At 41.8% G+C, this 23,598-nt stretch overlaps 1 protein-coding gene across 4 annotated transcripts in view; it reads left to right on the forward strand.

Moving 5' to 3' along the window:
- The first annotated feature begins 343 nt into the window (after window positions 1–343).
- The window catches only part of LOC134337102 (BTB/POZ domain-containing adapter for CUL3-mediated RhoA degradation protein 2), a 31,015-nt gene continuing 7,760 nt past the window's right edge, over window positions 344–23,598 (forward strand). Inside the window, exons 1-7 of one of the 4 annotated variants that reach the window (XM_063031946.1) lie at window positions 378–456; window positions 2,588–2,759; window positions 9,228–9,573; window positions 18,312–18,481; window positions 20,828–20,917; window positions 21,011–21,063; window positions 23,278–23,473. In XM_063031946.1, coding sequence (XP_062888016.1) covers window positions 9,360–9,573; window positions 18,312–18,481; window positions 20,828–20,917; window positions 21,011–21,063; window positions 23,278–23,473 — 723 coding nt within the window. In that variant the 5' untranslated portion in view covers window positions 378–456; window positions 2,588–2,759; window positions 9,228–9,359. Of the gene's footprint in view, window positions 498–2,587; window positions 2,760–9,227; window positions 9,574–18,311; window positions 18,482–20,827; window positions 20,918–21,010; window positions 21,064–23,277; window positions 23,474–23,598 lie in introns of all 4 variants that reach the window. The other 3 variants (XM_063031942.1, XM_063031945.1, XM_063031944.1) reach the window with 3 other exon arrangements.

The raw sequence follows: 23,598 nt of genomic DNA on the forward strand, positions 1-23,598 counted from the left end.
CATGCGCAACCCCGCCTATTGTGCCCCCAATTTTATTTGCACTTTACTATCCGCTCGTCACGGGCTCGGGGAAAGTGGCAGCCACATTCTCGACACTGACTTTACTCCAACACTTTAATACTTTACTCCCAGAAAAAAAGGACACCAACAACCCTAAACTTGTCTTTCAACAGCTCGTTACAAAGCACTAGTTTAGTTAAATAAAATCCTTCTCATTGAACCTTATTCCTCACGGAGGGAAGTATTTTTTCCTGGAAATCCCCTCCACAAAAGTAAATAATTGAAGGGGCTTGAGGGGAGTTGTACGCATGCGCGATTTGGCAGCCAAGGGCGGGAGGATGCGCGGCGCGCAGGCGCAGTGACGGCTGCTATAAAGGTCGTTCCGGTGCGGCGGGCCGTGACCATGGTGGTGCCGTCGGAGGGGGCCGGAGCTCCCAGTGGGAGGTGAAGGAGCCGGTGAGTGGGCAGCGCCGACCGCAGGCTCGGTCCTGCTCCAGGTATGGGGGCTTGGGCCTGCTGAGGACGATTCAGTTAGGTGGATGAGCTGACTGGTGCAATACTTGAGGGGTGGAACGCGTCACCCACGCATGTTGCTTCACAGGCAGGCTTACCTTTCTGTAGCGGCTTTAACATCTCTCCCAGGCTCTTATAACCTGGTTCTGATATGTGCTTCACATTTTGTGTACAGTGAAATCCCAGAAACGACGGTTTGCCAATCACCTGTTGATGTTTTGTTTTGCTTTGGGTTTGGGGATAAGTAGGAGATCTTCCCACTCTTCATAATATTAATATTTTTGCCTGAACTTTTACCTGTGGAAAAAAAGACTAGTTCTCAGATGAAAAGAAACTCTTCAGCCTTGCTTTAATTTCTCAGGGCAGCACCAGTGTCAAGGTAGACATTTGTGCTCGAGTTCACATTGTGCCTTTAAACAACACACAAATGCTGGAGGGGAATCAGCAAATCAGGCAGCATCTATGGAGGGAAATTAACAGTCGATGTTTAGAGCGGAGGTCCTGATGTTGCTCGAGATTTTCAGCATCTGCAGAATTTCTTCTACACTTAAAAACAACTTATTGACTTTGCAAGAGAACAGCTGCTGCTTAAAACAAGAGATCTACTGAGTATCTGAAGCAATAATACAGATGCATTTAAGGGGAGATTGGGTATGTAGAATGGAAAAGTGAGTGATGTGTTATGTTGATGGATTTAAATATAGAAAAGTAGAATAGACTACAGGATTGGTTAGAATGAAAGGACAATTACTGGATATCTAACATTCTCCTATTTCCAATCCATTGCAGCCAAAAATTACTCTATTTAGAACAGTTGAAAGGTAGTAATTCATTATTTTCAATTGGAAATTACTTGTTAAATGCAGAATGAACCTGAATACTTCAAGGTTGGATGAATCAACAGGCCAATATTACATTCTCCAACAAAGGACCTAATTATTGCACAGTTAGAGACAGACTTGGCTAACGGATAGACTATAAGGAGTAATGGTTCTGAACTTGTAGACCTTGGATTGCAAGCGTTTCTGCTTCATCACTAACAAAAAAAATTCTTGATTTTTTTTTATTATTGACTCTGCAGGATGTCTCTAAGATTGTTGAAATTTAACTACTGTTTTGAGTCGACTGACTAGCAGAGATCATAGAGTTGAGATAAATTTGTTGCTTTAGTTTTGGCCATCAGAAGCTAATGGAAATGCCATAAAGGTCAGTAATTGGGCCCTTGGCTCCCAGGTACTCACATCTCCATCGTCCTCTTAAGTCGATGGTATGTTTTGAGGTCATCAATGCTTCTGCAATCCATTGCATCCACTGAACAGGGGATTGGCCTATACAACTTCTCCAGAGCCCTGTTGGCTGACCTTGCCTGTTTCCACTTCTCATGACAGGGATGTAGGGTTGGAATGAGAGGCAAAGATCAGTACAGGGGTTTCAACCTGTATTAAGGACTTGGATGCATGGTGCACTTAGCTGATGGAGCTGCAGCCTCACAGCACCAGATATGCACGTTCAGTCCAAATCTTGGGTGCCATGTATTCTTCATGCGAAGGTTTTCTTCTGACTTCCTCTTGTATCCCAGCGTAGTGTAGATTGGTATGTTAACCGACCATTTTAAATTTCCCCTGGTGTTAGGTGAGTAGTAGAACCTGATGTGGGTGTTGATGAGAATGTGGAGAGAACAAAAAAGTAATGTCTAATTAGAAATGGATGATAGATGGTCAGCACGGACTTGGTGGTCTGAAAGGCTTGTTCCCTGCTGTATTACTCAATGAAGAGAAGAAGTGTACTGCAGGCATGTTTTCTGATTTAAAAAGTTATGTTGTGAAAATAAATTGTTAGCAAGTTTTGATGGTCATGGCCAGAGACAAGGATCCGATTGATTAACGCACAGTTATATAATATATAATGTAGGTCTCATCCGGAATTTTTCCGGGTAGCAGGCGACTTCTTCCCACGCCATTCTGACGTAGTTAGAACTTGCGTACGCGGCAAGTTACAGCAGTGGTTTGTCATTGCCTTCTGCCGGGTGAGTGTTTTTTTTTCAAAGAGATCACCAGCTCTTAACCCCGCACAGATGGAAAGCGTGCCGGGGGAGCCGGCTGGGTTCGAACTTCGGAACCTCCGCCCCGCAGTCCAGCGCTGATGCCACTACGCCACCAGCCGGCTTTATCGCACAGTTACAACAAGTAATTGGGAAGGCTGATGGAATGTTGGACTTTATTGTAAGGATATAAAATATGTAATAGGTAAGTTTTAATATAACTCTACAAGGCAGTGGTGGGACTACACCTGGAGAGCTATGTATTGTTTTGGTCTCTTTTTAAAGAATAATGTTCGCCATTTTTAAATTTTCACTATGGTTCTTCCTGGGATCAAGTTTAAAACATGAAGAGAGGTTGAGCAGAGGTTTTTGGGACTATAGTCATTTGAACTTATGAAAGTGACATCTCATTAAGGCAAGCAAGATTGAGAAGGTTTGACAGAGTGGGCATTAAGATGTTCCCCCTGGTGGGGTTACCTCCAACTAGATGGCATTGATTCAGAGAAGAAGTTACTCATTTAAGGAGATGAGGAATTTCTTGGATTACTTGGAGTGGAGATTCTCAGACATTTGAACTACAATGCACCTGAGCAGTAGAGGGAAAGTGCTATTGAAAACGGATTTGGATCAACCATTAACTTGAATATTGCTGCAAACTTGAGGGGCAGATTGACCTTCTCCTGCTTACTCTAGGTATAAGATGACCAAACTCTAAACTCTACTGTTAGAATTGTCATCTTCCAAATGAGAGATTAAACTGGACTCTACTAGGCTCTAATACAAAAGTCCCATTGTTCCTGAGTTGACTCATCTACACCCATCCCATTTCAATCATTCCTTATTATATGGGTAACATAATACTGTTCCTTCTGTGAAGAATTTAGTAATTTTAGTGCAGCTGGCTCAAAGTTTGGGTAGATAGTATTTGAAATGGTGATACTTGCATGCAAGTTCTCAAGTTTTGGATTGATGTTTGGGAAATGCAGCATGTCTATCAAAATGAAAATTCTGAAGGTTTGCCAAGTGTAACAAAATGGACAGTTCATTTCATGGGTGGATTAATGTTTAAAGGCCTGAGGGGATAATGTTTTGCTGAATGCGTAAGCTAAGAATGTAAAGTATCTGATTCAATGTGATTCAGATCCAGCGTGATCCTTTAGTATGATGTTTGGATTATCTTGTTTTCAGAATCATTTATTATCATTGATAATATGACATGAAATGTTCTGCAGCACCGTATAGTGCAAAGACAAATCTATAAATTACGAAATTCAAAAAGTTTGCTTTCATTTTGCCCTCAAGATTCATTCCAAGTATCAATAAATTCAAATTTGTATGGTGTTAATGTACCAGGATGCTTCACAGGTTCGTAGTCAGACAGAAAGTAACATCCAACGTGTGGGTGATGTGGGAAGAAAGATCAAAAGTTTGGACAAAGATGAAGGTTTTAGGAATTAGAAGGTTGGGAGAGTATGCTTTAGGCATATGACTATACTTGTAGTAAAATCTCTCAAATTAACAAATCTCATGACACATACCAGTTAGAATAAACCTGGTTCTGATTCTAATGTTTTGGTTCAAAGGAGGAGCATACATGAAGCAAAATTAGGAGATAAGGGAAAGATGCATACATGGAGGGCATTGGAGATGGGACATATAAGGCCACATTCAAAGTCCATTGTGCATTTTTGCAATTTTGTTAGACTGAGTCACTATGTGTTTTCTATTGCTCGAGGGGCTCTGTGTAGAGCTATTCATTACACTTAGCACATAGCAAAAATCTGATCTAAACTAGGCGGCTTTTGAAAAATTCTTTTAACCCACTGATTTCTACCACCAGTGAACTGATTTTTTTTTCGAATGCAGTGCAACAAGATGAAATGAGGCATAGATTAAATGGAGAGCCATTTTTTCCCCTAGGTGGAAATGGCTAATACAAGGGGGATTTTAAAGTGATTGAAGGAAAGTCTAGGGGGATGTCAGAGGTAAAAAGCTTTTTACACAGTAGGTGTGTAGAAGGCCTTGTTAGGGGTGATGGTAGAGACAAATACATAAGGGACATTTAAGCGGTTCTTGGATAGACACATGGATGAAAGAAAATTTGGGACAGAAGAGTTAGATTGGTCTTAGAGTAGGTTATAAGGTCAGAACTTTGTACTCACAAAATAATCTGCAGATGCTGGGGTCAAAGCAACACTCACAACACGCTGGAGGAACTCAGCAGGCCGGGCAGCATCCGTGGAAAAGATCGGTTGACGTTCTGGCCCGAAATGTCGACCAATCTTTTCCACGGATGCTGCCCGGCCTGCTGAGTTCCTCCAGCGTGTTGTGAGCAGAACTTTGTACTGTAGTGTTCTGTGTTCTATGTAACACTGCATGTCATACAAGTGAACATGGCTTCCAACCATTACAATTGCAGGGGACTTATTTTTGTTAGGGACAATGGAAGTTCCTCATCTGTAACTTCCAGAATTGGTGCACATCAGCTGATGCTTGTAATTTGTTATTCATTTGAAGTGGACCAGTCAGTCAGTAAGCATTACTAATTGTGCAGAAAAAGAATCTCGGTTGGTATATGGTGACATAAATGTACTTTGAAATTAAATTCTTTGAATTCGAAGGACTTGCTGGGATGCTAGACGAACTTGTTACTGAGAGTAAAGATCAGTGAATATAACATTCCTCTTCCTGTTTGCCTTTCTAGGAAGTGCTTTGTTCTTTAAATTAGCCACCATGCATCTCAGTCAGGAAGATGATAATATCAAAGCATCCAAGTTCCTACAATGGTATTCGGAAATGTGTGCCAGCTCTGTAGCTGAGGGTGGGAATGTGGACAAGTGTGCATCTGGAGTGCAGTGGAAGTGGTGCCATGTGTGAGATCAGGGTCAGGAACATGAAACTGGGTGGAGATGGGTGGGAGAGACAGAAACAAGGAAGGAAGCAATGGTTATAATGGGATTCGAAGGTACTCAAGCCAGCAGCAGTGTTCTATGATAACCTTGGATAACTTGCCAAGAAATTTTCTAGTATTTAAAAAAAAAATGCCCATCATCCATATAACAACTGCTTCAGCATTTTGGTACAGATGTATGCCATTTCATCAATTTTGCCCTCTTTGAAGCATCTGGTTTTCAAATAGGACTTGCCATATCTTCACAGATGTGTGGCCCTTCAGATTACTATACTGTATCAAAGTGACAACTTAATGATAGATGGGGTGCTCCTACTGCTACATAGGAATCAGACCTTTTCTTAAAATGTGGGCAATTCCATGACTGGCAGAGACATTGGACTTCCAACATGGACCATGTCTCGGTATATTTAAAGCAGAGGTTGTCAGGTACTTAGCAGGAACATCAAAGGTTATGAGGAGAAGGTAGGAGGACGGGGTTAGAAGGAAAATAAATCGGCAATGATTGAATGGCAGAGCAGACTCTCCCATATAACCCCCCATTTTTTTCTTTCATTCATGAGCCTATCTAAGAGTGTCTTAAATGTCCGTAATATATCTGCCACTACCACCACTCCTGGCAAGGAGTTCCATGCACCCACCACCCACTGAGTGCTGGAAATGATGAGGCCTCCATTGACCATGGATGCTGCATTCTAGCTGTCCAGATATACAAGCCTGAACAGTGCATTATGGAGAGCAAGCTGTTGCCCATGTAGCAAGCTCCCCATCTCCATGCTTCTGACGAACCCAAAGGAACGGTCTGCATTGAACTCCAATTGCCTTAGGAACTTCAACTCTGGATTTTTACCTCTGGGTTTACTTCCAATCCTTCTCCATGAGTAGGTATAGCCGCAAGGCAGCAGAGGTTTGAGATCAGAGTTTTCCTTCTAGGTGAGCTGCCAACCATGACTGACGAGCCCTATCTGCCCAAAGTGACTGGTTTTAGGGTGCCACTGTTGCCCTTCTCCTGCCAGTAGAAATGGTTCTGCCGGGTTTAGTAGCTAAGCCGCACATGAAGGCCAGGAGCTGGGCTTGGTTGTCAGAGGCTATTTGAGCTGCATCCCACTGGGAGCATTTAATAGGTAGTGGAAGCTTATCCCTATCACCACCCCCGGCTATAACACTGTTGAGAAACCAGCTGGAAAAATGGGCTGAAAAAGGCAGATGGAATTTAATGCAGTCAATTTGTGAGGTGTTGCACTTTGATAGGACCAACCAGGATGGGTCTTGCATCGTGAATGGTAGGGCACTGAGCAGTGCTGTAGAACATGGGGATCTGGGAATACAGGTCCATAATTCATTGGAAGTGTCATCTCGGTTAGATAGTCATAAAGAAAGTTCTTTGGCACATTGGCCTTCATAAATCAAAGTATCGAGTACAGAAGATGGGATGTAATGTTGAAGTTGTACAAGATGTTGGTGAGGCCTAATTTGGAATGTTATGTGCCGTTTTGGTCACCTACCTAGAGGAACAGTGTAAATAAGGTTGAAAGAGTACAGAGAAAATTTGCAAGAATGTTGCCTGGACTGGAGGACGTGAGTTATAAAGATTGAATAGGTTAGGATTTTATTCCTCAGAATGTAGAAGATTATGAGTAGATTTGATAGAGATATACACAACTGAGGGATATAGATGGGGGTTTTTCCACTGGTGTAGGGTGGGATTGCAACTAGAGGTCATGGGTTAAGGGTGAAAGATGAAAATTTTAAGGGAAGCATGGGAAATGTATTTGCTCAGAGGGTCATAAGAGTGGAATGAGCTGCCAACACAAGTAGTGCATGTGAGCTTGATTTCAATGTTTAAGAGAAGTTTGGGTAGGTACGTGGATGGTAGGGGTATGGACGACTCTGGTACAGGTTGATGGGAGTAGGTAGTTTAAATAGTTTGGCATGGACTAGATGGGCCAAAGGGCCTGTTCTTTTGCTGTACTTTTCTGACTCTATGGCATTTCCCCCCATTCCCCCATACTTTCCTCCAACCATCAGGACTGTAAAAGAAGGAGGAAGAATCCAGAATAAGGTGGTGTGTGTGGGGGGGGGGGCGGGTGGGAGCAGAGTACAAGCTGGAAGGATATAGGTGAAGCTACGTAGGAGTTCCGGAGGGAGAAAGTAAGAAGCTGTGAGGCGATGGCTGGAAAAGATACAGGGCTGGGAAATGATGGAATCTAATATACAAGAGTGGGCTATGATTGAAAAGGGAAGAAGGTACCAAGTGGAGGTCATAGGCAAGTGAGGCGAAGAGGTAAGGGGGGGCAGAGTGTGGAATTGAAGTGGGAAGGGGAGGGGTAAGAATTTGGAGAATTTGACGTTTATGCCATCAGGTCGGAAGCTACCCAGACAGTATGATGTGTTGCTCCTCCAACCTGAGAATGACCTCACCGTGGCAGTAGAGGAGGCCATGATCCAAGCAATATGTAATTATAGCAATTTTTAAATGTGAATTTATTTTTGATTTCTAATCATGCTTTGTGAACGTACCCTGAATTCTTGTGATGTTTTTTCAAAGGGTTCTAAGATGGTGGATTATTGTACATAGATATATTATTTATAACTAGTGTAATGGCCTCCCTAATGTTTCGCTGCTAAGGTACTGGTTTCTCTGTAGCAGCAATGTTTGGGTTATGACTAGAGATAATGGGGCTTTGGAATGTATGCTATCCAATGAGAGGAGTGCTGTTCTTTCTTGTGGGTCTGGGAGCAGGGATTTCACGGTCTTTTGCCAGGGAGAGATGAGGCGAGAAGATGCAGATGGAGAGAGTTGGTAGACCGCTGGATGGAGTAGACTTGGAGTTAGAGTCCAAGGGTCAGTTACACTCAGAGGAGGTCGATGGGGAACAAATGAACAGAACCATGAGCTCCAACGTTGGGCATTAGACTGTTTCAAGAGAATGAGCCCTTTTTTTTTGTTTCTTTACTAACCATATGGTCAAATTAAGAATTATAAAGCTCAATCGTTTAATCACATTATGTACTCTTTGTAATTTTGTGGTACTGAACGGGGACAGTTTGGTCTGGCCAAGGGCTGTCTTCCCCTAGATTAAGCCGCTAGCCGAACCGGGAGTTACACAAGCGAAACACAGCAAAACCTGGAACTCCAATTTCAATAATGAAGAAAGAAGCTAGCTCAGGAAATCTGATAGACCTGGCACACAGCAAGGTTCAGGGAATGAATAGATAGCACTTTGTTTTGGTCAGTGGATTTGAGCTTTAAGTGCTGGCATTGTGCTGTGAAGGGTGAGTGAATGGTCTGGGCTTGTGCTCTCTGACATTTAGAAGGATGCAAGATTACTGCATTGATGCACGTGATTCTGGAAGGGGCTCTACAATGATAAATACTTAAAGATGTTTTGTGTAGAATTAGAGGACAATTTCTCAGAATAAGTTGTCTCCTTGAGAGATGATAAATTTCTTGTGTGGTTATGAATCTTTAGAATTCTTCAAATCCCACCAGTCTGAGTACAGTGTATTGAAGACTGAGATAGATTCTTACTCCATAATGGAGTCAATACCAGGGATCCAATAACAAAATTAAGTTGAAGCCAAAGATCAGAATGGCAGAACAACTTGGGGATCTCTGGCTTGTGCCTGACCCTATCACTTGGGTGCTTTGGGGTTATTTTAAAGGTGCATAATATAGTCTTGCAAACACATTTTCAAATGGGTGCAAAATGTTGTTTATCATCTTTTAATGATCATTGCTAAAATTTTTCTTATTTTCAGTGGTGCAAAGGTTATGAACACCAGTGAACGTGACCAGACCTTGACTCGTTTTTGTCCGGCTCGCACACACCAACCACGGAGGGACGGATTAAACCGACTGTGTGCAGAGTCACCATTTATCTTCAGAGAGAGATGTCTGGGGATACCTGCTTAACATCACCTTGTCCTCCCTCTGGAGCGAAACCCAAGGCCATCAGCTTTAAAGGAGGAAGCATGGGGAACAAGTACATCAGGTTAAATGTTGGAGGCTCGCTGTACTATACCACTGTTCAGATTTTAACCAGGCACGACACCATGCTGAAGGCAATGTTTAGTGGAAGAATGGAAGTACTGACTGACAAAGAAGGTAAATGCATTTTTATGGATTGTTTTAGAAGGCTTTTAACTATTGGTATTTGTCCAGCACCCTTCACAGTTTTGGGGTATGTCGAAGTGCCTCGATCAATTAAAATACTTTTGATGTGTTATCAAAGGGAAACCAGTCTGTGCAGAAATTTCCCACAGACATTGGTCATCACCATGATTGCAGCAGAGGAGAGTGTGGTAATGTATTAAAATGTGAGCGAGGGGTAGAAGGCCTTTTAATCCTTGTTTTTCTAATATGGTGGATTCTTGGAGGAAAATTGTCTTCCCCAGTGTATGAAATGATGCAAGTGAAAATAATTGGAAATTAATGCAGGAGGTGGTTTTAAAAACTTTGTGGTTTTTAAATGGAAGTTTAGTGCATGCTATAAGATAAAGCTGCAGTCTGTCAATTCCCGTGCGCTTCGGGTCAGGCCAAGTAACGGGGGTGGCTCCGCTGCCACTTCCAGCTGCCGGGGGCCCGGGCTGTCGATTGGGTCGGGCCCTGAAGTTGACACTTAATCCCGGATGGCCGGGTTCCTTGCTGAAACAAGTCCTTAAGCCGAGTCACAGTTGCGGAGGCCTCTGCTCCAGCCGAGCCTCGGGCTCAATTTCCGAGATCGGCGGCGGAGGCCTCACTTCCGGCAGCTGTGGATGGCCACCAACGGGACTTTACGGTGGTCACTTCGGGGAAGCGTTTGGGGCACCTTGAGGTCTCCGCCGTCACTTCTATGTGGTCATCTGCTCCGGAGAGGTGCTGGTCGGAATGGGCTGTGTCTCCAAGCGCTCCGGCACGGTAGCAGACCGCGAGTCTCCGGGAACGTGGTGGACCTCGTTGGTCGGGTCCAGGTGCAGTCCAGAGTTTAATAAGCAGTTCTGGCGCGGTGGTCTCCAGCTGGGTCAGTAGCTTCGCCAGGGTGTTGTTAATCTTGATTTTGCTAGATTGGAGCTTTAGAAGGGTTTCTCGGGTATAGGATAGTGGACAGGGCAGTTTGCTCGGGACAGCACACGCAAAGTCACTACACGGAATCCAGGCGTGAACTCTGGAAAGCCATTAAGGGTGCCAGGAGGCAACATCGAGCCAAGTTGGAAGCCCAGGCTAACCAAAAGGATGCCAATAGACTATGGCAGGGTCTAAATGAGATCACTGGGTGCAAAGAAAAGGCTGGGAATATCAATAACTGTGGCGCTTCTCTTCCTGACGAACTTAATGTATTCTACGCAAGATTCAAACAGAAAAGGAGCGTCCCGCTCCCTCCGGATGAACCGGACCTGGTGGCATCGAGATTCATCATCACCGAGGAGGACGTTAGAAGGGCCTTCCTGAAGATAAATCCAAGGAAGGCGACAGACCCAGATGGCGTCCCAGGACAGGTTCTCCGGGCCTGTGCAAGTGAGCTCGCTGGAGTGTTTACTGACATCTTCAACTGCTCCTTGCTTCAGTCTGAGATGCCCTTGTGTTTTAAGAAGGCAATGATAATCCCAGTGCCGAAGAAGAGCAAGGTGGCATGCCTGAATAACTATCAACCTGTGGCTCTGATATCAATTGCTATGAAGTGCTTCGAGCGATTGGTTATGGCACACATCAACCACAACCTACCAGTCAACCTTGACACTTTGCAATTTGCCTACTGGAGCAACAGGTCAACAGCAGGTGCCATCTCTCTGGCCCTACATTCCTCCTTAGAACACCTGGAGAATAAAGACGCATACGTAAGGCTCCTTTTCATTGACTACAGCTCTGCCTTTAATACCATCATTCCAAATAAACTGATTCCTAAGCTCCAGAACCTGGGCCTTAGCACTCAGATCTGCAGCTGGATCTTCAACTTCCTCAGACAGGACCCAGGCTGTAAAAATAGGGGACAAGCTCTCTTCTACAATCATTCTGAGCACCGGTGCCCCACAAGGCTGTGTACTCAGCCCCCTGCTGTACTCACTGTACACCCATGATTGTGTAGCCAAGTTTCCATCAAACTCAATATATAAGTTTGCTGATGACACAACAATTGTAGGCCATATATCGGGTAATGATGAGTTTGAGTACAGAGAGGAAATTAAGAACCTGGTGGCATGGTGCAAAGACAATAACCTATCCCTCAATGTCAGCAAGACAAAGGAATTGGTTGTTGACTTCAGAAGGAGTAGCGGACCGCACGACCCCATTTACATCGGTGGTGCGCAAGTGGAACAGGTCAAAAGCTTTAAGTTCCTCGGGGTCAATATCACAAATGACCTGACTTGGTCCAACCAAGCAGAGTTCACTGCCAAGAAGGCCCACCAGTGCCTTTACTTCCTGAGAAAACTAAAGAAATTTGGCCTGTCCCCTAAAACCCTCACTAATTTTTTTTTTAATTTTATTTTTATTTGGATAAGGAATTCACAATTATCATGTACTTTTTTCACACATATAACCTTTTCCATTTTTTTATATGTATAAAACTACAATTATTTATACATTCTTAAGTACACATTGAGATGATATAAAAGGAAAATAAACATTTAAATAGATAAATATGTACTGTGGTAAATCTAACCTATTAGGCTAAGTAATGAAATTAGTTGTTAAGAAAAATGGTAATAATAGTTTCCATACAACCCTTCTGGACCATTTCCACTGGTCCAAAATGTTGCATACAAGCCTATATACGAACCATTGTAGGTGTTTATATCCCAATTTGTTCATGCTTGTTCCTGCCCGCAGACATAATTATCCAATCCCTATGTACTTATTTACTTAATTTTTTCATTTTTTTTTATCCCTTTCCCAAATCTTTCCCTTTACTTGTGTTAATTCTCTATTTTCCAAAAAAAAACAAACATTTAGACTAGGGGTGTTTACGTTAGCAATATTACTGTGTTGATGAGAAGAGCAATATAAATCATTAGGAGAGTCATCTAAAGTCTGCTCGCATTGGGGTTATATATTCAATTCATTTATTCCAGATTTGATAAAATGTTTCTTTTTGAGTTCTCAGGGAGTAAGTCAACTTTTCCATTTTAAATATTTCCAAGATAATTTCGTACCAATCTTCTAATGTAGGTGGTATTGGATTTAGCCATTTTCTAGTGATTGATTTCTTACTTGCCGCTAAGAGGGCCTGCAGCAACTTTATATCTTCCATCTGTTCAAGGAACAATACATGCCCCAAATAGAGCGTCTCAAAGTTCAGAGGTATCTGGGACCTAAGTACCTTAACTAATGTTCTATGAATACCTTCCCAAAATAGACTTAATTTAGGGCAATCCCAGAAAATATGAAAATGATTCGCCTCCTTGGAGCCACACCTTCTCCAACACATCACATTTGTATCTTTATATTTTTCCTGATATGGGGTCTTGAAGTATCTTATAATGTTTTTCCAACAATGTTCTCTCCAAGTCAAAGAATTAGTCGAGGACCATTGAAAGCTGCAGATTTTCCCCCAAGCCTCCTCTGAAAGTACCAACCCCGCTTCTTTCTCCCACTTCTCTTTAATATACAGTGTATTTACATTTTTAGCATGGGAGAGTGCATTATATAGGCGAGAAACTGATTTACTAGGTATTGAACTGCAAGCCGAATTCAGAATCTTGAAAAATTCTAATTCTACTTTTGATAGGTCTGTATATCTACAACTCTGGTTAACATAGTTTCGTAATTGAAGGTACCTAAAAAAAGTCATTATGTTCTAGGCCATGTTTGTCCTGCAGGATTTGGAAACTTTGTAATACTCTTTTATCTATAAATGAGAGGTAGGTTGTAAGACCTTTCTTTATCTATAGCTCAAATCTTTTATCTCCTCTGTTGGGAAGGAATTCGGTATCATATGCACACCATCTAAAGAGTTTTAACACACCACCTGCAAATCTGCTGGGGTCGTCTATTGTGTCCGGTGCCCCCTATGCAGCCTGTACGTTGGTGAGACCCCTCATAAATTAGGGGACCACTTCATTGAGCACCTCTGTTCTATCCGTGGAACTTCCCAGTGGCCAAACATTTTAATTATGATTCCTGTTCCAGCATGTTGGTCCATGGCCACCTCTTCTGCCAAAATGAGGCTACCCTCAAGGTGGATAAGCAACACTTTATTTTCTGTTTGGGTAGCCTCTGACCTGGTGTCAATTTCTCCTTCCAATAAGCAAATTCATCTCTGCACCGCACCCCCCCCCCATTCCTTTTTACTATTTCTCACCTGGGTACACCACACCCCCACTTCCCTTTCTTCTATGGTTCACTCTCCTCTCCTGTCAAATTCTTTTTTATCCAGCCTTTCACCTTTCCCACCCATCTGGCTATCACCTTCCAGCTAGTCTCTTTGCCTAACCACCTCCCCCCCCTCCCCCCCCCCCCCCAGCCACCTTGTTATTCTGGCATCTTCCCCTTCTCGGTCTTGAAGAAGGGTCTTGGCCTGAAACATCAACCGTTTACTCTTTTCGATAGATGCTACCTGACTTCCTGAGTTTCTCCAACGCTTTATGTGTGTAGCTGTGTCTTATTTTTGCATGGATTGTGAGGTTTAAGGAATAATCATGGGATTATTTGGCACTTAGAGTGAGAAAATAGTTATAAAGTCATTAAATCATCATACAAAGCTTCTAGACCCATACAATTATGCAAACTTATCAGTTATAATATTACAGTGATCAGTCATTGTTTGCAGTCTATGGAAACCTGTGCACAGATACATAATGATACAAATTATACGGATTGCTGTGATTGGAGGAATGATAAGGTAGGAACCAATCAAAACAACAGTGCTAAATTGTGAAATGTATGTGAAGAGCCAAAGGCCATGCCTCACCATGGAAACTGGAAAATAGATGCACCATATCACATTTAGTTGCAGTTTTTGGGTTAAAACTTGAGGAAGGGAAGGTTTTAAATATCCAGAGGTGAGGTCCTAAGGAGGTTGTTGTCCTGTTCTGGGCCTTAGTCTGACCATTTTTCATCCACTTAATCATAAAGTTGTATGAAAAAGGAGCCAATCCATTAGTTTTCACGTCACAGCAGTGAAATGCTATCTCATTGACCATAAGACAAAGGAGCAGAAGTCGGCCATTCAGCCCATCGAGTCTACTCTGCCATTTTACCATGAGCTGATCCATTCTCCCATTAGTCCCACTCCCCTGCCTTCTCTCCATAACTTTTGATGCCCTGGCTACTCAGATACCTATCATTCTCTGCCTTAAATACACCCAATGACTTGGCCTCCACTGCTGCCCGTGGCAACAAATTCCATAGATTCACCACCCTCTGACTAAAAAAATTTCTTTTCATTTCTGTCCTGAATGGGCGCCCTTCAATCCTTAAGTCATGCCCTCTCGTACAAGACTCCCCCATCATGGGAAACAACTTTGCCACATCCACTCTGTCCATGCCTTTCAATATTTGAAATGTTTCTATGAGGTCTAAGTTCATTTCTATGTTCATTGGTCTGGTGGTATGTACTTATCTTAACTCAAATTAATTTAACAAACCTGCCAGTTTAATTCTTTGCTCTTTATGAACATTATCCTAAAGTCTGCTCCATCAAAATTTACCTCTGCTCATGTGATCTGCTTCCATCTTACAACCATGCTTATTTGATAAACAGTTGTCCCTCAGTATTCCCTGCGTAGTTTATTTATTTTTATTTTAGAAATAAAGCATACTAACAGGCCTTTCCAGCCCAACAAGCTCCCACCACCCAATTACACCCTTATGACCTATTAACTTATTAACCCATTTGCTTTTGGATTATGGGAGGAAACCAGAGCACCAGGAGAAAATCCACGTGGTCATGGGGGAATGTGCAAATTCTGTACAGAAGGCGGCAGAATTGAACCCAGGTCGCCAGCACTGTAATAATAGCTGCGAGTTAAACACTGACAATTAATGTAGCACACTCAAAATGCTGGAGGAACTCAGCAGGTCAGGTGACATCTGTGTAGAGGAATAGAGTCAGATGATGTAGCATATAAGAAATACTAGACAACAGGGTGACCTATTGGGGCACCCTTTGAGAGAAGGGTAGTGCAGTCTGATGTGACCAGAATGAACATTAAGTTTTCCTGAATGCTATTGGTATCGCATTGCTTTGGAAACTGAAGTAGAAAACCTCAGTTTATTAAAGAAGAACGACAAGTAGCAAAGCAAATATAGCTGCTGCTCATTTAACGAAGGACACTTTTGATGGCATTATTTCTGGTTTATCTATCACCCTTGTGCCTCTTGTTGTCATTCTAGAGACAATGCAGTCCTTTCATCCCTCGTCTCTTCATCTCTTCTGCTGTTTGTTGTTGAGACGTGCATGCCTCTCCTCCTCTGTTCTTCTTTCATTTTTTTTTGTCCTGACTGTTTGATCCTGGAGTCGTGCGGCCCTGGCCTCATCCAATTCTTGTTCTCTCCCTCTCCTTGCCGCTTCCCGACAACATTTGGCATCATCTCTTGACCATAACATCTCCCTTCCCTCCACGTGGCATAATTAGGCTGACCATTTTTTTACCCTAATGCTGGATAGAAGATACGAAGCAGTAACACCAAAGGATGCTGATTATTCTCGATGATGTGGTTGGCACTCTCCTCAATGGACGTGATATAGTCACCGCTGTCCTTTGACTGCAGCAAAGGGTTTTATGGGTGTCTCGAAGTACGTCATTACAATAAGATTTAATTATCTCTTATTGATGGGTGGCAGTTATATCTGTCCCAATCCTGCACATGCTGATGGTGATTAACAGAATTGTGACCCCTTGAAATAGAGCTGCCCTGTTCTTTTGCTCCAGTAGGGGTCGCTGCTGAGACTGGCCATGCGCATGCGTTGGGCTGTCGCGTCCCGATTTCCATGATGGCCGATCGGGTCTTGGGTTAAAAGGGAGCCTGTTTATTTTGGTGAATGAGCAATTTTATACGAATATATAACCCTGAACTTTGCCTGCATTCTGTAGGAGAGCGCATTTTAATTCGATTTAGCCAAAAAAAGTGCTGCTGTAATGCACCATTTGTGCTAATTGGAGGTCACAAACAGAGCATGAGAGTTTTAGTAGTATATAGATGCCTGCCATCACAACAGGTTAACAGCAGGTGTTACTTCATTGGCTGTTCCCTCAACCCTGCAATATCTGGACAGCCAAGTTGCAAACATCAGGATGTTCTTCATTGACTACAGCTTGCCATTCAATCCCCTCGAATCTAATCAATAAGCTTTCAATACCTTGGTCTCCCTACCTCCTGGTACAACTGAATCCTCGATTCCTCACTTGAAGACCCCAGTCAGTTCGAATTGGTAGCGACATTCCTCCTGTCTATATCAGCACAGATGTACCATAAGGCTGTGTACTTAGCAATCTGCTGACTCACTTTATACTTATGGCCATGAGACTAAGTACAGCTCCAATGCCATGTTTTAAGTTTGACAGCACTGTTGGCTGAATCAAACATGGTGACAAATCAACATGTAGGAGAGAAATTGAAAATCTGGCTAGTGCCACAACAACAACCTCTCAATGTCAGCAAAACTGAGGAGCTGATGGATGTCAGGAGGAAACTGGAGGTCAATGAGTCAGTCCTCATCAAGGGCATCAGAAGTGGAGAGGGTTAGCAACTTGATATTCCTCACTTATCATTTGAGGGTCTGTCCTAGGTCCAGCACGAACTGCCATTACAAAGAAAGTACGTCAGCACCTCCACATAAGAGCTTGCGAAGATTCAGCATGTCATCTAAAACTTTGACACACTTCTGTAGATGTGTGGTGGAGAGTATACTGACTGGTTACATCACGGCCTGGTATGGAATCACCAAGGCCCTTGAATGGAAAAACCTATAAAAATTAGTGGATATGGCTCAGTCAATCTCGGGTAAAAGAACCCTCCCCACCAGTGATCGCATCTGCACTGAGTGTTATCGTAGGAAAGCAGCATCCATCTTCAAGGTCCCCCACCATCCAGACCATACTCTCTTCTCACTGCTGCCATCAGAAATAAGGTACAGGCACTTCAGGACCTGTACCATCATGTTCAAGAACAGTTTTCACCCCTCAACAATCAGGTTCTTGAGCCAGAGGAGGTAACTTCACTTGCCACTCTGACCTATTCCCACAACCTATGGAATCAATTTCAAGGACTCATCTCATTAACTTTGTTTATTTACTCTCTTTCTGTATATGCATAATTTCTCTTTTGCATATTGGTTGTTTGTCCCGTTGAGTGCAGTTTTTCATTGATTCTATTGTGTTTCTTGCATTTGCTGTGAATGCCCGCGAGGAAAGATACTCAACAATAGGAGATGTCAGAGGTAAATTTGTTAGTGGTGAATACATGGAATGCCTTGTCAGGGATGGTGGTAGAGGCAGATACATTAGGGACATTAAAGAGACTCTTACACAGGTACATGGCAATAGGAAAATGGAGGGGTATGTAGGAGGAAAGGGTTAGATTGATCTTGGAATATGTTTAAAAGGTCAGCACAACATCATGGGCAAAGGGCCTGTACTTTACTGTAGTGTTTTATGAAGTGCAGATAAGGGGTATAAAGAAATATTGGGAAATCTCACCAAGCAAGCAATTGTGCAAAACCTAGCAGGCTGTACATAGATTTTAATAGCTTGAGTAGCTTTTTGTCAGCAGTGTTAAGTTTGCATTTAAATAATACAGGTGGTGGACCCTTGCTTTCAGGTGTATAAAAGAAAATTAGGATTTAAATTATTCTTGAATAATGCTCCTTTAATTTGTAATTTTTTTTCTTATATGTAAATATCTTTAAAATATCTTTTTCCCCACAGGATGGATTCTTATTGATCGTTGTGGGAAACATTTTGGCACTGTCTTGAACTACCTGAGGGATGACTCAATTATCCTTCCAAAGAGTAGGCGGGAAATAAAGGAACTATTAGCAGAAGCCAAATATTACCTTATTCAAGGCCTAGTGGATGTCTGTCAGACAGCTTTACAGGTAATTTTAAAAATGCTTGGTTTTAACTTTTAAATACTCAATATAATTTGTTTATTGTGAAGATGTAAAAATATTTTTGCATGTCCTGATAGTAAACATGTTGTGAAACTTCAACTCGTCTGTTTAAGCACCAAATCCCAGATGAAAGCAATGTTATGATGTCATGTTCAATGAAGCTTCCAATGTTTTCACAATGACAGACCACACCCTTAAATTCACTGTAGTATGACTGCTACATAATTGAGCATTTTGTTTGCTGTGTATTTGTCATCTTCAAACCTCAAATACAATGACTAATGATGCGGATTGTGGAACATGGTTCTGCCTCTTTTCACATAAGATTTTCAGCTAATGAAAAGTGAATGAAGGATTTCAGTTGAAGTTGCAATCAACTTGAGGTCCAAGCAAAATAATATTAAGCCATTGTGAAATCCATTTGCTTTGTTATAAGTTGCTGCATTGATTTTTTTTGCAAAACTAAACTACATCCATTTCAGAGGATAGCAACAACATGCAAGGTAAAAATTTTTTAACACATTGAGTTCCTGGAATGTAGTCCTTGGTGGGCCAAAGGTCCTGTTTGTGTGTGTGTGGTTTTTTAACGTAAAATACCAGGCAAGCTAATACCAGATTCCATCTATGGCAGATAGGAAAATTTAAATTTGGTTTCATTAAGTAAACTTAGCCTTTTAAGCAGCATTCGGGGAAGGAATCTGTCGCCATTTTCTCACATCTAGTCAGTATGTGACTCTTGATTCTTAGCTACCTTCTGAAGCAGCCTAATGAACCATTCAAACTAAGAGCAGTTAGGAAGTGGGCAGTAAATGTTGGCCTTGAATGATGCCCACATCCTGTGAATTAATTTCTTGGAATAAAGCCCATCGCAGGACATAACTATTGTAAAAGATAAGAGAAAGGAGAAAGCAAATCAAGCAGTGTCTATAATTGTATTTTACTATGACCTTACAAATATGTAGATGGTCACCGAGACTGATACCTATGAGATTAAGTACTCTATAAATTCTCCTTTTAAACATAGAAAAACATCATATTTACTGGAATCTCAATCACTTACTGTTATGAAACCGAAGAGTTGAAGTCCAAGCAACACACAAAATGCCGGAGGAATTCAGCAGACCAGGCAGCGTCTATCGGAAAGAGTACAGTCAGTGTTTCGGGTCCGTTGCCCTTCATCAAGACTGGAGGGGTTTAAAAAAATAAGGTGTCGGAGTAAGAAGGTGGAGGGAAAGGAGGAAGAAACAAGGTGATAGGTGAAACTGGGGGGTGGGGAGAGTGGTAAAATAATGAGCTGGGAGATTGGTGAAAGATAGAGGGCTGGAGAAGGGGTAATCTAATAGAGGACAGAAGGCCATGAAAGAGAAAAGGGGGAGGAGCACCAGAGGGAAGTGATGGGCAGGCAAGGAGATAAGGTGAGAGAGGAAAAAGGGGATTGGGAGGGGTGGGTACATTACCAGAAGTTCGAGAAATCGATGTTCATGCCATCAGGTTAGAGGCTACTCAGAATATAAGGTGTTGCTTCTCCAACCTGAGTGTGGTCTCATCGCGACAGGAGAGGAGGCCATGGACTGACATGATAGAATGGGAAGTGGAATTAACATGGGTCACCACTGGGAGATCCTGCTTTTAATTCCCCTTTCCAATTCCCATTCCAACATGATGGCATGAACATCAATTTCTCGAACTTCTGGTAATGCGCCCTTTCCCCTTTCCCATTCCCCATTCTCATTTCCCCCTCTCACCTTATTTCCTTACCTGCCCATCATCTCCCTCTGGTGTTCCTCTCCCTTTGTTCCATGACCTTCTGTCCTCCTATCAGATTTCCCCCTTTTCTAGCCTTGTATCTCTTTCACCAATCAACTTCCCAACTCCTTGCTTCACCACTCCTTCCCCCAGTTTCACCTATCACCTTGTGTTTCTTCCTCCCCTCCCTTCACCTTTATGCTCTGACCTCATTTTTTTCCTCCAGTCCTGATGAAGGGTCTCGGCCTGAAACGTCGACTGTGCTCTTTTCCGTAGATGATGCCTGGCCTGCAGAGTTCCGACAACATTTTGTGTATGTTGCTTGGATTTCCAGCATCTGTAGATCTTGAGTTGAAGTCCTGCAGCTGACAAACTCCTCTCTCAGCAAGGCACTGAATGTTGCACCTCACGTGACCCAGGATTAAAACACAATTCTTTTGTCTTGGGCAGCGGGAATATTTTTCGCATTTGCTGTACTTGGCTAAAGTCAGATTTTTGATCACCATAGCAACCACATACCATTGTCCTTGTGAAGAAAAGTTTGACTTTCTTGAACTCTGAAATAACGATTTGATTTTCTTTCAGGAAAAGAATGAATGCTGTGAAGTTGCTTGCATGATCCCCATGATTACCTCTCTCAAGGAGGAAGAAAGACTTATTGAAAGTTGTGCTAAGGTCACAAGACTATTGTGCTTTTTTAATATTGGAAGATTATATTTTGTCAGATTTGATTAGTAATAACTAACTACCTGTATTCTTTATTAACAGCCTGTTGTGAAGCTGCTACATAACAGGAGCAATAACAAGTATTCCTACACTAGGTATGATCTAGTCTGCTTCAGATTGTGCTGTCACTTTAAACACAATGGTCCTGTTGTGCTATTGTCTTTATTTTTATTTAAGTGATGCAACACAGTAACAGGCCTTTTCCAACCCAATAAATCTATGACACTCAATTAACTAAGTAAAACGTATGTCTTTGGAATGTGAGAGGAAACCCACATGGTCATTCTGACCATGTACAAATTCCTTGTAGGCAGCAGCGAATTGAACCTACATCACCGGCGCTGTAATTCTGTTACACTAACCACTCCGCTACACTACCGTGCCGCCCAAGAAAAATTTTAGCTTTATTTGTCATGTGCATTCGAATATACAGTGAAATGCATTGTTTTGTGTCAGTGACCAACCACAGTCTAAGGATTGTGCTGGGACAGCCTGCAAGTGTTGTCATGGTTCTGGTGCCAACATAGGATGCCCACAACTCACTAATCGTGCATCTTTGGAATGTGGGAGGAAACCAGAGCGCCCAGAGGGAAACCCATGTGGTCCCAGGGAGAATGTACAAACTCCTGACGAACAGTGGTGGGTATTAAACCCGCTGCACTGGCACTGTAAAGTGTTACACTAGCCACTATACTACCATGCTACTCCCAATTGGGATACTAAATTTTTTACTTTGAAATGCATCTAGCACTTGAATGCTAATACAGTTTTCAGGAAATACTTGGAAAACGGTGGAAAAGCAAAATGATGTAAGGTTTAGTTCACTCTTTAAGAAGTCTCTATAAAACTTTTACAGTGTAAAACATGGAAATAGGATCAGGTGGCCTTTAAAGACTGTTAACCATTTGCTTTTCAAGCAACGCAGCTTCTTGCAACTGGCTCCCAGAGTGCTATTTACCAACCACTGTAGGCATATAGTTGTCAATCAGAATCATGTTTAATATCGCTGTGGTATTTATTTTGCAGCAGCAGTACAGTGCAATACATAAAATATGCTATAAATTACAATAAGAAATAATAGAAATTAGTAAGTACAGAAAGTGAGCAAAATAGTGGGGTAGTGTTCATGGGTTCATTGTCCATTCAGAAATCCGAGGGCAAAGGGGAAGAAGCTGTTCCTAAAACTCCTCAATTTTGGGCAGTTCTGTTCCAAAACAGTTAAATATTTTTAACTACTTTTTCCCACCCTCGCATCATTTACTTCCTGTCCTTTCCCCACAGTTCTTAATAAATTTTCCTGTGCCTGTCACTTTTAAAGAATAAAAAAAATAAACACATTCACGTAACTGGGTGATTGCCATTTAACTGGGATGAATACAGCTATTGTCACGGTGCAGGCTGTGCAGATGGAGAAAAACTGTTGTAGTAAATTTGCTTGCATAAGAAGAATCTGCCCTGTGACCTGTGCAAATACACTAAAATCATTTGGATGTAATGCTGTTTTTTTTCCTAGTAACTTTTATTTAAATCATGGGTCTGATTTGATCTTGCAATCTCTATGCATCTGCTACTCTTACATGGATGTAATCATCAATTTAAGAAAAAAGTCAATAACTGACTATGTGAAAGTTACGGGAGCATACACTACTGCTAAAATAAAAGAACAATACCATAATCATACCTTCTCCTCTTTGACAAATACAAGATTAGACCAAAAAATGCTATTAAATTTAGTAGAAGGATACTCAGATAGTGATATTCAGGCCCTGATAATTTGTATCATTGTTTAAAGTTTGAACTTTATTGGTTGCAGATGCTCCCATCGCATAATTAAATACTAAATCAGAATGTCAAGATCTGTTTGGATCAATTCCTTGAGATGTATGCAAGCTGATTCAGATATTGATTTTGAACTTAGTTTTGTGGCCCAAGAGGTTCTGTGATATAGATCTTCCCAAACCACCAAAGTAAATCTTACTTGGGTGATAAGTTTCAAACTAGCCTAACATCCTAAAAGATCATAACCATTTTTGTTTCCAAATTATGCATGTAGTCAGTTTTAAACATTTTGTTCATTCTTGTTTTTATTGACAAAATCAAACTAAAATTTAAACTTTGAATTATACTTAGTTTTCCAAGTTAGAACTATAAAAATAGATTTGCTTTATCTGATATAACTTTATGAAATACTCACCAAGCATCTAACCACGTTTTCACGATCTTGCCCACAATGTGGTAAAAGGCTTCAAACAACTGCATTGCTGTTGTGCATTATCACCAATTATTTAAATTGAGTTTTGTTTATTCAGCAACTCTGATGACAATTTGTTAAAGAATGTTGAACTATTCGACAAACTGTCCCTGAGATTTAATGGAAGAGTGCTTTTCATGAAGGACGTCTTAGGAGATGAGATTTGCTGCTGGTCATTTTATGGACAGGGCCGCAAGCTTGCTGAGGTTTGCTGCACCTCCATTGTGTATGCAACAGAAAAGAAACAGACCAAGGTATGTGAGGAAAATAATCAATGTCAGTAAGCCTTTTAATAACATGAAAGTTGATATTTTCTGTCTGCTAATTTAACATAATTTGAAATTTTGCTTATAAATATCTAAATATGGTGCATTGATTG

This window comes from Mobula hypostoma, chromosome 23, assembly GCF_963921235.1.
Source record: "Mobula hypostoma chromosome 23, sMobHyp1.1, whole genome shotgun sequence".
Taxonomy (NCBI): domain Eukaryota; kingdom Metazoa; phylum Chordata; class Chondrichthyes; order Myliobatiformes; family Myliobatidae; genus Mobula; species Mobula hypostoma.